The sequence below is a fragment of the Oryzias latipes genome, chromosome 16 (genome assembly GCF_002234675.1).
Source record: "Oryzias latipes chromosome 16, ASM223467v1".
Lineage (NCBI taxonomy): Eukaryota > Metazoa > Chordata > Actinopteri > Beloniformes > Adrianichthyidae > Oryzias > Oryzias latipes.
In genome coordinates, this window is record NC_019874.2 from 21,861,534 (window position 1) to 21,879,256 (window position 17,723).

General features: G+C 40.4%; 1 protein-coding gene and 1 long non-coding RNA gene across 2 annotated transcripts; both read right to left on the minus strand.

The window, feature by feature from the left end:
* Positions 1-10,014: 10,014 nt before the first annotated feature.
* Positions 10,015-11,136, minus strand: LOC105355969. Its single transcript, XR_910277.1, has 3 exons — positions 11,033-11,136; positions 10,774-10,860; positions 10,015-10,251 (listed from the first exon to the last, which is right to left on the minus strand). It is a non-coding gene; the product is annotated as an uncharacterized LOC105355969 (long non-coding RNA).
* Positions 11,137-12,932: 1,796 nt separating this feature from the next.
* On the minus strand, positions 12,933-17,492 carry LOC105355982 (meprin A subunit beta-like). Its single transcript, XM_020710575.2, has 10 exons — positions 17,411-17,492; positions 17,291-17,316; positions 17,112-17,196; positions 16,729-16,846; positions 16,189-16,367; positions 15,695-15,913; positions 15,258-15,416; positions 13,754-13,984; positions 13,211-13,642; positions 12,933-13,135 (listed from the first exon to the last, which is right to left on the minus strand). The coding sequence occupies exons 6-10, from the start codon at positions 15,834-15,836 to the stop codon at positions 12,933-12,935; spliced, it is 1,167 nt and encodes a 388-aa protein (XP_020566234.1). The 5' UTR covers positions 15,837-15,913; positions 16,189-16,367; positions 16,729-16,846; positions 17,112-17,196; positions 17,291-17,316; positions 17,411-17,492.
* Between the last annotated feature and the right edge of the window lie 231 nt (positions 17,493-17,723).

A 17,723-nucleotide genomic window follows, 5' to 3' on the forward strand; every position in this document is an offset into this window, starting at 1 on the left:
TTTCAGTATGAAATATATACAGTTAACCTCCAAAAACTGTTTTGGAGTGTTTCATTATGTAGAATAGCGAAAACAATTTACATTTTGACATGTAAAGCTGGTGTTGCTGCCTGAAATCCGTGCATACCCTCAGAACGTTTCCAAAACAGATTGGATATCCGTTTCCTTGGAATGCTGCTCGTGCATCCCAAATATACCATGACAGAAGGTAAATAAATAAGTATATATCCTGAATAATAGACAAAAACAATGCATTAATCCCTTAATACGTATAAATATGCATCAAAAATAAATGTGCATTCTTTGGCTCCAAAATTACCCACATTTAGCATCAACATGAAAGCAAAACACATAAAAGGGAGTTTTTTTTTCGTGGCGTAACCTGCCTTTGCCCAAAAGCAGCTGAGATAGGCTCCAGCAACATTGTGCTCCTGAAAAGGATTCAGTTGGTTCTGAAGATGGATAGACAGTAAATTGATAAAAGCTTTCGACATTTTGTCGTGCCTTAAATGTTTTGAAATATTTACAAAGTAAGTTTATAAGGGCATTTTTATAGCTAAAGCAGAAATAAAACATTAGAAGAATGTTCTATGTAATGATGACATCTCTTTGACTTTGTTTTATGTTTAAGTGTGACGTTACAAACGGATAAAAGGACCAGTAAGTTAAACAACTGTCATGTAGTAATAAATCCAAATTAGTTTAAAAACTGATAAAGAATGGACCTTTTTGTTGGACCTGTGTGGTGCTTTAAATAGTGCAGTGGGAGTGACTGGTTCAATTCCCGACTCGTTAACAAACCGTCGCTATTAAAGCTGACTCTGCGTGAAGATCCTTCATGGACCAGAATCCCTGCTCTGATGCAGATAGAGTAGTGTGGTGGTAGTGTCTCTGTGCTTCCAGTGACAATGTACCGGTTCAAATCCCAGTTAGAATAAGGGTCCCTTAGGAAGTAGATGTCATAATCTGTGTCTTTAAACCTGATTGTTGATTTTTGAAACATGTAGAGCGTGTTCAGCTCAAAGGAACAAAGCAACACAGTTCTGCTGTAGACAGATTAGCGCAGTGGGAGTGTCTCTGTCCTTGAAGCAGGAGAGTGCAGGTTCAAATCCTGGCTAGATGCATCACAACTCATGCTTGGGGTGAGGAAGATGCTGGGAAAGGGGGTGGCTTCATCTTTAGTCTGGTTGGAGATCAACGACTTCTGCTATAAGATAGGTGATGAAGATTGATATTAGAGCTACAGCTAACTGGTAGTGAGACAGGAGGGCTAAACCGACTAGACAGGGGTGGGGTAGACTTTACTAATACCTAGAAGCAGCAACTAGATCATGATAGTACCTTCACGCTATAAACACTACATTAACTATACTCTTTCTGTACTTTTTAAATCTTGTCTCTCTAACTGAAAAAACAGCTGGTGCTGGTATAATTAATTATTTGTTATTATTAAACTAAAAAGCTAAAAATGTTGCTAATTAAATTAATAGTCTATTATAAATACTCATATATCTCAACCTGCTTTGCCACCACCTCCAGGTGTTGCTCTACCTGTATTGCATCTACGGTATGCAGACGCTCCACACATCCAAGCTGCATTCTGTATGGATCTATCTAAATGCACATCTTCTTCTGGGATCCTTTTCTCCTGGTCCTCCTTCCTCGGGGTGGGTGGGGGGCAAAGATGAAGCCCCCTTCTCCTGCCGTCCTGACTCCTCCTAGCCGCAGCTTGAATTGTGAGGCGACTGAACACCTCCATGTCCCTGACTGGGACTTGAACCTGCACTCTCCCACTTCAAGGACAGAAACACTCCCACTGTGCTAATCTGTCTACAGCAGAACTGTGTTGCTTTGTTCCTTTGAGCTGATGACTGTCAAGGAGCGGCAAAAACCGACAACAAAAAAACTGACACCGGGAATTGAACCAGCACTTCTCTGCTTTGGAGAGCAAGTCTCTTCCATCGCACCATCTGTACATCAGACAGCACTTTGTCGATCACCATTTTTCCTCCAATCTGGTGCTTTCTGGGATTTGAACCAGCACCTTCTTGCTCTACTGTCTCCATAGCAGCAGCTCTGGTTCCTTTCATCTCCATCAGTGGAACTTTGAAGCTGAAGTTTGATTGACAGTTGACGACCTCACATCACCAGTTGCTGCTGCTTCACCGGAAGTGTTTTGTTTGTTTTTTTCCTTAAAAGAGCGTTGGTTCACATCCTAAAAGTGGATCACGGGTGGATGGAGGCTTTGGTGAAGCGTGTGATAGAAACTCGTGTGTTTACTTTGTTCTTTTCTCCAAGCAGGAACTCTTTCTTTTGCTGATGCTGCAGCCATATTACTTTTTTGATGGGAGTATAATCTTCATACGCTGTCATTAAAATCTCCGACTCCGTATCACTAAAGTATGGCGCTCTCTATTTAATTACATTGTTTTTTTCTGTTAACCAGGTACGGTTCTGGATGACAAGAGCCTGTCGCTGGTGATGCGTGAGGCAGCAGATGACGGCCGCAAGGCGCTACAGATCCTGAGAGACACCTACCAAAATAAAGGAAAGCCTTGTATCATCAGTCTTTATACTGAACTGACTTCACTGAAAAAGCCGGACAATGGAAGCGTGACAGAATATATAATCTCGCTGAGACAGCGATCACGGCCTTGAGAAACGCCGGTGAAACCCTGAGCGATGGTCTGCTGGTTGCCATGGTCCTGAAGGGGCTACCTGTGCCTTCCAACCATTTGCAATCCATGTGACACAACAGGATGAGACCATGTCATTTGCAAAGTTTAAAACAAAGCTACGGAGCTGTGAGGACACTGAAAAGATGCGCGCGACCGCAGCAGGTGACAACGTGATGAATGCCCGCGTGCACCAGAGGGAAACCTGCTAGCCCAGGTGAGCGAGGAGCAGAGAAGGCGACAAAGGACTTTGTATGCTTCAGATGCGGCCTGTAGGGACACCTGGCCAGAACCTGCCAGCGCAAACTGTGGTGCAGCTTGTGCAAAAGCAGCACGCACTGGGACAGCACCTGCAGACGCAGACAGTACCTGCAGACGCAGACAGCACCTGCAGACGCAGACAGCACCTGCAGACGCAGACAGCGCAGAGGACGAGACGACGCACACAAAGCCTGCAGCGAGACGATAAACCAGGAGAAGGAGTTCGCTTTGCGAGTGAGCGAGGGAGCAGACATTAGATGGTCGACTGTGGAGCAACTTCACATATCATCCCTGATCACAGGAAGCTCAGACGTTTTGATGAGAACTTCCAGGCTGGACCACACTGTGTGGTGTGGTCTGGCTGACAGCACCAAGTGTAAAGGGGTGGCGGAGCGTCGTGGTGATGCGGAGGTCTGTCTGATTGACAGCAGAGGGAAATTTAATTTGTGGGCCCTCTAACTGATGAGCAGCACCAACAAAATGCAACTGTTATTGTAATATAAATGAGATCTCTCTATTAATACATTTTGTGAATGTATTATTGTTGCTGCTGAAGAACTGAATACAGTTTAAAAAAATTAAAAGTGAAAAGAAATAAATATGAATGAAAAATGTGTATAGATATATATCTTTTAATGTAACATTAGGCACTCAACAAATGACGTTCACAAAACTCCAACTCATTAAAAACAGCAACTTAATAGAAAATCAAATAACGATAAAACAATCCAAAATAAAGACCACAACAGCTCAATGATGGGGATTTTGGAAAGTCAGAGTCTTTCTCAGTCTGAAAAGGAACTCTTTGCACCAAATCCATTCTTACTGGATCAGAGAGTGTGGTTGGTCGTTCAGCTGGACCAAACTTACCAGCAGCAACATCAACGCAGGGCTCCAGACTAGCTTTTTTCACTAGGAGCACTGTGGCCCCCAACTGAAAATTTTAGGGGCACAACCTGAAAATTTAGGGGCGCATACCGTAAATCAACATGCTAACCAAATCTATTAATTTCCACTGTATTACGAATAAATATTTTAATAATAGATGCAGAAATTACAATGTGCTGTTTCAAATTCAGTGTCATATTTTATTCTGCACTTTTGAAGATGCAACAACAAGGTAGACTGACAGCACCATCGCTGTCATGACAGTACAAATAGTAAACAAAATACCATATATTTAGAATAAAACAAAGTTTTTAGAAACAAACTGATTACCGTACTAACCTTTCGGTCATTTCACAGTTTCAAACAATACTTAAATGTATGTGAACATCAGGGGATGGAAATTCATGTTGGCGACACCAAATAGGTGCAGCCAAGATGCACAATAATTTGAGATCACCCAGATGGACACAACGCTGCACAGATCACCTGGTGTGAGACGTATATTTTTGTTAAAGGCTCTAACATCACCTGTCAATCAAAACAAAAATATCACGAGAAAGGGGTGGAAGCAAGGCACCAACGAACACAGCTGAAAAAAACTGACTGAAAGCTGCCCTACAGACTACAAAACAATGCATTATGGGACATGTGTCCTGACGGGTTTTTGTAGTTCAGTGATCAATTAAAATAATTTAAAATACCAACTGATTAAAAAAAGGCTACATCCATTACAAAACATTAAAAAAATTATAAAAGATGTAATATCACAGATCATACTTAGGGGGACAGGCATATAAAAACTAAATAGAATGTTTAGGACTACAACTTCCTGTTCTCCTTCAGTCTCGCTTTAGCTTCGCCTTCATGCCCCCCCGGTCACCCCAACGATCCAGGCGCGGCGCTGGTTCATCTTAAACACGTCTATCGTTGCATTTTCCCCACGTGTTTTAAATGTGTCTAAGACTAAATCGTGTTGTCGCTCACACGTGTTTAATGTTAGAGCCCCGTTAGCTGTCAGGTAGTTGTGTAGGTGTGGGACATTTATGCTCCCCAGCTGACCATCTCCCGCGGGAGCGGTGTGCTGCTGTAACAGCCGTGCATGAGAACCGTGGTTTGCTTCGCGACTTAAAGACCCCTGCTGTAGACTCTGGCACTGGTACACTAGCTCCAGGTCGGAAGAACGAATCAATAGTTCGCTTATTCATAGCTCAGACGCACATATCAGGTTGTGATGAAATTTGTCTCCGTTTCCTTCCCACAGATGTTTACGTGCACTTATTATCTCTAGGCCCCTCCCCTTCCACGCATTTAGCCACTTGCAGTGACTTTCCCTATTCTCACACGCAGTGGCCGCCTCACAGACAGGCATCCCTCAATGATACGCGAGTGTGTGCTCGCGTCTCATGAGTATGTGTGCGAGTGTGTGTGTCTGTCTACGTGCGTGTGCACTTGCGTCTCATTGATTATTTCGTTGCTCATTTCATTGATCATTGACGTGCCCCTTCCATGTTTAAAGTATAAAAAATACGGAGGGTGGGGGAGGCAAATTTACTGGTAGACATGTGCGACTGGATGTAAAATTCAGTCGCACACTCTCAAATTTTGGTCGCAAAACGCGACCATTTGGTCGCAGTCTGGAGCCCTGCAGCGTTTTCCCTTTCAACAGAAGATGTGGTGACAGGAGTTTCTTCTGCAGCTAAAAAACAAGCATTATTATTATACAATAATCAATGATAAAGCTAATAAAATAAGAATACTATAATAGTTTACTGGCTCATTTAAAATTTGTGTGCAGGTTTTTCACAATTTCATGATCTTTTTATAAATTTATGAGAGATTGATTGTTTGATTGTATATTTGTATGAGGTCATATTTGTTTATTTAAATATGAACAATTTGGGACTTCATTCTCTTCAGCTGCTGTTTATGAAAAAAGGGGTTATTCAGACACTGTTTTTTAAATTACTTTACATGCTATTAAAGTTACCTGAGATGACATCTTCAATGATGTCAGGAACATCTTGGGATGTGGACGCTGCACCACCTCCAATACTTTTTGAGAGCAGAAGAAACTGTTGGCTGGGAAGAAACTGTGCAAAACATCCTCATTATGTAAAACCAAAACTGCAAAATACAAATAAGAAATAAATGTACCCATTTATAAATAATAAATGTGAACACTAATTTGAGTAGAAATGGAAATATTAGCATTTATACACTTCTTTATTATAATTTTGTATGTTCATAATTTTAAAATTAGTACATTTATTTTGTTCGTAATTTTAAATGAGCTGGGAATGAAGCTGGTCTGAGAACAGCCAGGGCCAACCTGTCAAGAGGCATCAGGCTGGCCAAGAGGGAGCACTCCAGGAGGATGGCTGCCCGCTTCAGTGACAGCTGTGACACCAGGAACCTGTGGCGGGGCATCCAGACCATCACGGATTACAAGCCCGCCCCACAGGCCTGCGACAACTCAACCCCTCTGCTGGACAAGCTAAACACCTTCTTTGCCCGCTTCGAGGCAGACAACAGCATCCCGGCACAGAAGACTCCTCCCCCTCCCAGTGACCTGGTGCTGACGCTATCACGTGACAGCGTGAGGCGCTCACTGGGAAGGATTAAGCCACAGAGACCCCCAGGACCTGACAACATTCCTGGCTGTGTCCTGAGGAACTGTGCTGATGAGCTGACAGATGTCATCACCGACATCTTCAACCTCTCACTGAGCCAGGCTGTTGTCCCTCCATGCTTCAAAGCCACCACCATCATCCCGGTCCCAAAGAAGTCCTCTCCCTCCTGCTACAATGACTACCGCCCGATCGCTCTCACCCCCATTCTCATGAAGTGCTTTGAGCGGCTGGTCATGCAGCACATCAAGTCCACCCCCCCCCCCCCCACACACACACACACACACACACACACTCTGGACCCCTACCAGTTTGCATATCGGTCTAACCGTTCGACCGATGATGCCATCTCAACAGCTCTCCACTCAGCCCTCACTCACCTGGAAACAAAAGACTCGCATGTCAGAATGCTATTCATTGACTTCAGCTCCGCCTTCAATACAGTCATCCCCCAGCAGCTCATCCACAAGCTAGACCAACTCGGACTCAACACCTGCCTGTGTAACTGGCTTCTGGACTTTCTGACAGGGAGACCACAGGCAGTTCGTGTCGGCAACAACACCTCCAGCACCATCACAATTAACACAGGGGTCCCCCAAGGCTGTGTGCTGAGCCCCCTTCTCTTCACTCTGCTGACGCACGACTGCACCCCAACATCAAGCTCCAACCTCTTCATCAAGTTTGCGGATGACACAACAGTGGTGGGTCTCATCAACAACAACAATGAGACCCCCTACAGGAGTGAGGTGAACAGGCTGGCTCTGTGGTGCAAAGACAACAATCTCCACCTGAATGTGGAGAAGACAAAGGAGATGCTTGTGGACTTCCGGAGAACTCACACCCAGCACGCTCCACTGATCGTCAATGGTGCTGCTGTGGAAAGGGTGAGCTGCACCAAGTTCCTGGGGGTGCACATCTCCGACGACCTGTCATGGAACCACAACACTGCATCACTGGCCAAAAAATCCCAACAACGCCTGTACTTCCTCCGCAAACTGAAGAGGGCCAGAGCTCCTCCCCCCATCACGTAGACCTTTTACAGGGGGGCCATCGAGAGCATCCTGACCAGCTGCATCACCGTGTGGTACGGAGCCTGCAACGCGTCCTGCCGGAAGACTCTGCAGCACATTGTCAAAACAGCTGAGAAGATCGTTGGTGTCCCTCTTACTGGCCTCTCGGACATTTACTGCTCCCGCCTCACCCGCAAAGCCATCAGGATTGCAAGGGACCCCTCACACCCATCCCAGAGACACTTCAACCTGCTGCCATCAGGGAGGAGGCTGCAAAGTCTGCAGGCCAGAACCAGCAGACTCAAGGACAGTTTCCTCCATCAGGCAATAAGGACCCTCAACTCCCTCCCTGCCCTCCCCCCTCTGGCCCCTCCATTCCATCCTACAAGCTCACATTGAAAACTTTCACAACAGTTCAGAACACCATCTTCACCAAAGACTGCCATCACTGACTCATCCACTTACTGTTCTCAGCACTGATGTCACTTTAAACTGCCACTTTAACCATGCCACTGTTCTTTAGCACTGTTTAGACTACTGTTATTCCTCTGACTATTACTGTCTTTTTATCCATTTTTTTTAAGTCTTTTATTTATTATTTTATATGCTGCTTGCACTGTGCGCTGTATGTCTTATGGATGCAGCATATTTGACAATAAAGCTGACTTTGACTTTGGCTTGACTTTGAAATGAGAAAATGTATTTCCTTTTTGTATTTGGCAGTTTTGATTCTCCATATTTCATGCTAATGCAAGATTTTACCTGACTGTCTATAACAGATAAACAGCAGTTTTTATACTGACATAACCGGAAAATGCAGATCGCACTAAATATGTGTTAGCAAAACAATTAGCCAATACGATAACGTGAGTTAAAACATTATCAGCCACTGTTGTCATTATTTACTTTTCTCTGCTCTCCGCCGTTTTGGAAAGTCATGTCTGACCTCATCTTGGAAACTTGGGTATCAGAATTGTTTTCTAGTTTTCCATTGGAAATTACGACAAAAACGGGATATTTTTGTGCAATCTTCACCTCGGATTGATTAGTATTTTACGTAAATCGTGTAGCTGCACAGAAAGGCAGGAGAAGAATCCGGCCCCAACATCCTCCAAACTTACCTTGTGACTGATATTTAAATTCTTCATCTTTTTTCAGCTCCTGATGGATAAAGTCTCTTTGGCATAAAGTTATCTTGTTGTTGCGTTGACCAGAGTGACAAAATGCGCTCGTTTTTTTTCTTTTTCCCAACTTTATTGAAACAAAATGCACTCGTAAATGTACACTGCACCAGGCTCAGATGAAATGATGTTGACCAATCGTTGCTAAGAGTGGCGTAACGTCATCATTTGTGTCGCCAGATTGGTTCGGGTGTGTTGAAGGGGGCGATCATTAAAGTGCAGCCAACTTTCTTTTGCACAGCATTCAGAGCGCACGTTGGTACGGACGTACTAGAAAATGGGTTGCCAGATCTGGCTCTTTTTTAATTTTTATTTTTTTCGCCACTTCGGGGCCCTGGTGGTGGCGGGCGCCCTACGCGGCTGCGTATTTCGCGTATAGGGAGGTCCGGCCATGCATACACCGGTAAAGAAAGTTGTGCATAGTAATATAGATATATTCTTGTTCAAAGACCACACAGTTTTTAAACTTTTCATAATAGATTTATTCATTTATAAGATTTTTGGGAAAATAGATCAAAAGGTTAAGCTTTATATTACTTGAGTTGACTTGGCTTGGCTTGGCTTGATGTGGCTTGGCTTGGCTTAACCCTTGTGCTATCCTAGGCACTTTGACATTGGGAATGAGGTCATCTAGACCCCCCAATACAGTGCTCTGAACCTTTTTTCTTCAATGATTTATGATCTTCACTGGTGTCCATGGATTACATGAAATCTTTCCACCTTTATCCACCTTTTGTCATGGTAGGGAGAACACGTCAATGGTCATCTTGACCCCATAGGGTAGCACAAGGGATAATGTGGCTTGACTACAGCAAGGCAACAGCAGAGAATGGTGTATTCTTCTACAGACAAACAAACAATTACTGGAGGGTGCGGATAGACAGATAAAGGTTGTCTGATTGGATCCAGAACAGGTGTGTAAGACCTAATCCTCAGGCAGGTGAGCGAGGGCGGCCCCGACTCCTGACACTGTCATCATAAATCGATGTTCGTCCTAGGCTACAGTTCACTGAAAAAGGCACAGGACTGGTAATTAGTCATCCATACTGTTTTAATTGTAGTGACCCCTTTCTAAGGTAACTTCCATAAAGAAGGAAGTAACAATAAGCTGGGGTTATGTGAACAGTGTTGGATAAAAGAAATCTTCTCAGATCCCAAAAAGCTTTGGAAAATTATTTCTCCTATCTGTCATGTACAAAATATGTATGCACATGTATATATGTACTGGTATATACATATTTTGTGGCTAACAAAACCGTTAAACATACACATTCTTATGTGAATTACTCATATTCTAGTTTTACTTTTTCGATTTCACAGTTGATACAAATTAATCAGCTAATGATTATTAAAAAAATAAAATACTTCCACCTTAAGATGAGTATTATTTTTCTTTTATATATCCATTTTTGTTTTTCCTGCCAGAATAATGTTTTAACGTTACAATTATACCATAAACCCAAAAATTCCAGATTTAATTAATTGAATCACCTTATTTAAAAATCACATGAAAAAATGAAAACATCCACACTAAGGTAACAGAATCATCAGCACTGGTAGGAAGATGAGGGTGACAGAGGGCATCGTGGCAGGAGAGTGGCAAAAGATGCTGCAGCAGAAGAAAGGAAATATTATCACATTACTTTCCCTATTTAATTGTTGCATCCATTTGTCTACCTGTTGAAATACACATTATGACTTTATAGTGTACATCCCTATAAAAGATAATCTTGATGTGCGGTAACATTTATTATATCTGAAGTGGAAAATAATACTAAAACACAGCACAGTGTTGCTAACTTCTCATCTAATGACTACTGTGACAAGTCCTAATATCATTTAAACTTTTCACAAAATTCAATCTTGAATGCTTCATGCCCAAGGGGGTATTTTAAATATGTAACATTTTGAATTTTATAGAGAACAAGTTTTTATAGCTGTGAGCAGAATAGATGTGTAGCACTCAGTGCCTTAGAACATTGCATACTATATAAAACACTGAATAATTGTGTGTCAAGGGTATGATTAAGGTTTTCCATACAGGGACAAAATATATTCAGCGCCTTGATATGTTCCATGACTTTGAAGTTTAAGTTAAAACTAGAGAAAAATGTGGGGAAATGGTAGGTACCTGTCAACATCTTCATCGAGACGAGTTTGTGAAGTTGAGGGAAATTCAGTTGTGCTGTTTACAAATGATCCATTGGTGATTGGAGGTCTGGTCATGGGGAATAAAGTTGTTAGTGTTGTCCTGCAGAATTTTCAGAATTTTTGAATATGAAAAACTACTTTTAAATAATATTATTTTTTTAAATGATACTGAAATGAGTTCTTAACATCCAAAGTTGGCATAAAGATAAAACTACAGTTCATTTAACAAAATGTCTCACCTTGAACATGGGCGTCCATCGCTATTGATGGGATAATGGGTAAAGTTCATTGGTCTCACTTTAGGACATGGCAGAGTACTGTCCTTAACTAGTGGATTGAGATCTATGAAAACAAGAAAAGAAAGAACAAAAAAGCAAAACATTAAGAAACAACTTTTACCATGTTTGCATAATTAAAGCATGTTTGAATCATTTGTCTTGAACTAAACCAAATTGGCTGAAACTTGATGCTTGTTTTTAACTTCCATATTCTGTGAATTGCCCCTAAGAGAGCGAATACCCACCAAGCACTTTTCTCTTTAATTTTAGAACTTAATATATGTAACCAGGTCAAGGGAGTTAAGGCAATTTAAAATGGGTAGTGCTGGAAGGGGCCACTAAGTGGCGCTGTGGGTTTTTGTTTAGACTAAAAGCTGACGGGCTAGGATGTCGTCACGAGCGGCAGGAGGTAACAATGGCTACGTTCACACTGCAGGCTAAACGACCCAATTGCGATTTTTTTGCCCCTATGCGACCCAATTCCGATCTTTTCATGACAGTCTGAACGACACAGATCTGATCTTTTCAAATGCGACCCAGCCCACTTGGGTATGCCGTCCTGAATCCGAAACGTATCTAATCTTTTCAATTGCGACCGCCGTCTGACCGGCCAGGCCACCTGAATCGAACTGAATCATCGATACCCAACAAACGTCATCATTCTGCGTTGAAATAGGCGGGAACGAGAACGTAAACAGCAACCATGGCGGACGATGCATCAGAGACCAGTCAGTGAAAGGGAAGCGAGGTCACCGATTGGATTAATATTTGGAGGATTCTCCAGAACGGGTTAATAAAGAGTCCATTTATTCTCTCTTCTCCTTCTCTCTCCTCCTCGCGCTCTTCTCCTGTCTCTTACACAGACGCGCGCGCGCCCCAACACATACACATCCCCATTCCACCACAGTGGGTACAGACGATCCTGGCTCCAATGCCTTCTTAAAAATGAGAAGATTGTTATTGTGCTGGCTCCTTTGTGAATATAAATTTATTAATGAAAATTCGGCAAGGCTACGGAGCTGCGGGACGGCAGGGGAGACAACGTTGTTCATCTTGCTTGTGGGTGAGGCCGGTAGGAGCCGGTCCTTTTTGCCCCCATTTTTCTGTGAGTTTGAGTATTTTTTGTAATTGTTATGATGAACATTGTGTTTTTGCATATTAATATGAACTTGTAAATGATTCGTGGCCTCTATTGTGTTTTATTTTAGAATAAGGCCGCTGCTGTTGTCTTGTTGGGGATTTTCCTTCTAATATTCATTCCATTTTGCATTTTTATCTTCAATTTCTGCACAACCAAATTAAGCAAAAATTAATGCTGTTCCTTTTCTTTGGAATAGTCGGGAAATAAAATACCCAAATTATTATGGAGCTGTGTGTGTCTAATCTATTATTTTATACTCGGCCACATATAAGTGGTGACAAAATAGAAACCTATACTGCAAAAATCCATAAGTATTGAATTAATTTTTTGAGTACATTCAAAGGAAGTAATCTTTTTTTTTGTGGTTTTAATTTATAACTTAAGTTGTTATTTAGATTGTTCCCCTATGCATATGACATGTACCAAATTTCCCTTACTCAAATAAAAAAACGAAAGTGATTCTAAGTTAGAGAAGATGACACAAACAATTTTACATTGAAACATTTTTAACCCTTGTGCTATCCTAGGCACTTTACCATTGGGAGTTGGGTCATCTTGACCGACTAGACAGTGCTCTGAACCTTTTTTCTTCAATGATTGTTGAACCTCACTGGTGTCCATGGATTACATGAAATCTTTCCACCTTTATCCACCTTTGTCATGGTGGGGACAACGTGTCAATGTAAGGGTGGGGTCATCTAAGATAGCACAAGGGTTACATTAGCTTGAGAAAATTCTTAACATGCCTTGAAAGTTGAGGGTAAAGATTGCAGTTCCTCCTTTGATAAAATCTCTGTCTTGGGTTTCGTCCAAAGATGCAAAAGATCTGTAACCGATTAGGGGTCCGCCGTAGACCATTTGATTATTCTCATCTATAAAAACTTGACTTCCAGTCTCACGAGGATTGTTCCACCAAGAGGTTCCTGTTAATGATAAAGAATTCAAAAATAAAGACACACACTTATAGTTGACATTTTTTGATGTTCTAGTGGCCTCACCACTTGTGATGAAACTCCACTGCTTTGTCATCTGCTGCTGAATGCTGGGGGTCTGATCCAGCATTTGAAAAGTCATTTGTCGTCCTAAGCAAGGCCACTCCAGTTGATCATCATTATCACCAGACAAGAGTTGCATGAACAGTCCAAAATATGTCTTATAAAATATAACAGCAAACCGGTAAGCATAACCCTCACTGGAGTACTGCCTTGAACTGTAAATGCGGGATCCTGAGGCACTAGTGTTCAGCACTCTCTGAAAGTCATCAATCTGCAGGCTTAAATGTGGACACTCAGTCTCATACAGATTGATGTCATCAACTGAGAAGCCTCCTGTAGAGCGTCCTGCTCCTTTCTGAGCTTCAAACACCACCTGGAAATTCTTAGATGGATTCAAGGAAACATGATGAAGCCTCCAGTGAGATGTTTGAGAACCTAAAGGAAATAAAAGTAGTAAAAATGTGGTTTTCCCTTAAAATATGTCTACAGAGAAGTGAACTGTTAAAAATACAACAAATCATATAAAAATTTCAGATGTTGCTTTACCAGTGATCTGCCCCATGAGGCGTCGGGTTCCTGTTAGGTCCTGTTCATTTTCAAACTCTCTGATCCAGATGTTGAGAGTATCAGACTCATTTCCACTGTGGTAATAGTAGAATTGCAGACACTGGATGTGACAGTCTCTTTGGGGAGTCATCCTCTGAGTTTCCAGTTGTGCTGTGTCTCCCTCCTGACCTGTTGCTGTGCCAACATGCAAGAAGTAGCCTATTTCTCCACCTGTAACAATACATGTCTGTTACAGTGGATGCTAAATTCATTAATTATACTAAATTCTTTATGGAAAACATTAGGCTTTCACAATAAATCGCAAATTTATCATTATTGCAATATCAAGCTGTGCAGTATGCCTATCGCAAAAGATGACGAAAATCACAATTAATGGTTACTTTAAATGTGCTAAAACAATCTTATGGTAGCTTGAACTATTTAGCGAATCAAAAATAAATCCCTTTATGCATTTGACCAATCAGATGGAGCCCTTTTACGTATGCTAGATGTTTGCCTCTTATGTAGACAATGGTCTTTTTTTATTTCTACACTGTATTTATCCCACGAAAGGAAATTCTTCTCCGCATTTGACCCATCCCCTTGGGGAGCGGTGAGCTGCAGCCGAACCGCGCTTGGGAGGCGGTAGCGTTAAGGGTCTTGCCTAAGGACCCTTACTAACTGCTCGCCATTGATATGGTAATTGCCCCAGTACCATTGCTCATTCCCCTCCAGGAATCAAAGCCTGGTTTCCTGCATGGTAGCTTCCCACCTTACCAACCGAGCTCCCCAGCTGCTCGGTTGGTATATTATCTGGAGTATAATTTATGTTGACTCTTATTTAAATTAAACTGCAGTGAAATAGAATGGTGTTTTTGGTTGTTTTGCTATTTGCTCACATATCGCAAGTTATATCATTATCACAATATAGATCACTAATATTGCATATCGCAAGTTTTCCTCATAGCCCTAGAAAAACATCTATGCCTCATCAGTGGTTAGTTAGATGTAGGTATTTTTCTTTATTTCCTTTATATTTTTCACATTATGTGAGAACAGTATAAAAATGTAAAGTGATAGGTTGTAACTAGCCTCCATCTTCACCTCCAAGTATTGACTGCTATCAATTTAACATGCAACATTTTATCGTTGTATTTTTGTGTGCATACATTAAAATAAAATTTTTAAGCAATTAACTCAGTGTTTTTTCTTTAATTATAACCTCTGTTGTTTTTTATTAGGTTAAGTTGTCTCCATTTTCCAGATTGCATCATAAAATTTAAGCCAAGAACACATTATATGTCAAGTCAAGTTTATTTGTATAGCACAATTTGTACACAAAGTAATTCAAGGTGCTTCACAAAACAGAAAAATGCATTAAAATCACAATACAGTAAATGACAATACATGGCCAGAAATCCATTAGATATTACTTTATGTGTGAACATTTGACAAAAAACAGGGGGTAAAAAGCCAATGTATTTTTAAAGTCTTGAAATCTTACTGTAGTCTTTGCTTCCACTGGGCAGAGTGCTGTGATCAGAATTTGGACCTCCAGAAACTTGTTTTACCATCTCCCAGTTGATGTTACTCTGTGAACAACACATTCTACACATGGTCCCATTAGAAAAGCCACAGTACCAGTTAAGGGAAATAGTTGAATCTGTTGTGATAGAGAATGAAATGGTTTTAAAATGATTTTTATTTTTTACAATGCATACTGGAATATATTTTTCTCGAATATATGTTGTGGAAAATATCTTTTTCTGAAAAGTTGTAGTAACTTTGATCTTGTTTCATGAGTTAACTGGCATGTTACCCTAAAGGATATTTACATCCCTGTGATAAACTACAACATTGAGTTATGTATAAATAAAAACAGATTACTAGGTGAGATTTACTCATTGAAATTCCGTACAGTGACAATCTTAAAGTACTCACTGCAATTGTAGAGACGGTTTAGCTCCAGAACATCATAATAACTCATCTCCAGCCTTTGACCAATTATATTTTGGAATTTGGGGTCTATGGTGATGATGGTAGGGCCGTTTCCATTGGTGAAAGCATCTGTGCTGTAGTGCATCACTGACCAATAGTCATACAGCGTTCCATGGGTGGTACTTACATCACTGCCAACCTTGTCAAAATTGTGCTCATTACCTATATGAAATAAATACAAAAATTGTTGTAATGAGTGCAGTTAGTTCAGTAAGTTATCTAAAGTTATTGATAAGAAATATTTTCCACTACAAAAATCACGATACAAAATATTTATGGAAAAAAGTTTTAATGTCCAGATGGTTTAGAAAGTTAAGAAATTACTAAATGGTTGATGGATTTATAAAATGTACAATTATAATGTAATTTCTTAATGAAAAGTTAATAAACTTTAAATTTAACTCAAGTCTTTTACATTGTGAAAGTATTTCTCAAACCTTGAAGGATGTTGTCCCGTACAAGTCTCACATAATCATCTCTGTCGTATCTGGACTGTTCATGGTAGAAGCCGAGAGCACGAAGAATCTCATGTTCAACAATCGCTTTAGTATCACAGCCTGAACCAATGGATAAGACCTGCCCACCGGCAATTCTTCTCCCAACATAAGAATAACAACTAAAGTGACAAAGGAAACAAAAAAATAACACTGATCATTGTTTTATTGTAATAAAACAACCACCACGGGCCATGGGGCATGCTGCAGGCGACGGGTCGCAGTGAACACTAAAAACAACACGTAAGAGTAAGTAAGAGCTAAGTAGGTGAGACGCAGCCACGTCAAATGGATTTAACTATATTCTCATGTGCCTAAATTTGTACATTTTCAGTGGTCAAGTGCTACGATTTTGCAAATGAGCAAAAAGCATTTTTTCTAATTCACTTTGAAGAGCGGGACGTAACTGGTACCAGGAGAATTAAGACTAAGGCTAAGCGGTACTAGTTTAGGCATCTCTGCCTGAAGGAAAGTGACACTTACCCGTCTAACTTTTGTATAGTGATGTAAAACACCTCAGCTTCTCGTGGTTTGAAGTCGATACAGGACTTTAACCTGAACTGGTCAAGAGCTTTTAGGATGACTCCTTTAGCATTCGAGTCTGGAATTGTTGATAAAAAGTTTATTTATAGAAAAAGAAAAACTATCTAAATCCTGTTATTATATTTAATAGTTTCACTTTTTATACTTTTATATACAGCTGTCAATTCCTCTGCAAAAATGTCAAAATAAAACTCTGTGGAGGTTTTTCCTCAAAGCTGAACATTACAGTTATGTAGGCTGCATAGACCTCTGCAACTCTCTGTAACTAACTTAAACTGTGTTCCAAACTGATAAGATTTGATTTTTTTATTAAAAATATTTACCAAGGCTTTGGTCCAGGACATATGGGACTGGAGATGTCCAACGAGTTTCATCATTTCCAATAAGGGTACTTCTTTGAAATGGAAGCTGAGATGTAAAAAAAAGAGAAAACATAATAATATTTAAAATACATATTAATAGTCATAAATGTTAAAACGTTCAGGCAAAAGTAATAAATTACCTCAATGATGTCATCGTGTAGTGAATCTAAAGAAAAAGTGTAATAGTAAGAGTTTGCAACAGTCTAACAAGTAAGCAGAAGAGTTTTGTGTGTAAGTAAAATAAATAGAATCCTTCCTACCATTGTTTCCTTTTGTTTCATCTGTCAGATCAATAATTTCTGCAAGAAAAAAGAAAGAATATGTTTTTTACTGACTACAAATTTTTCTGAAGTATTTCAATCAATTTTTAAAAAATTGATGGAACTCACCCACTTTAGTTAGCTCAGTCTAGAAATATAATAGTAAGAAAAAAGTTACTGAACATTACTTTTTTGTTACAAGTCATATTATTCTTGTTCCGAATGCACTTGTAAAATATTTTTTTTCTGGAATTTTACTCTTTAAATGCATATATGTAATAAAATCAAATTAAATAATATTTTGCAATACTTA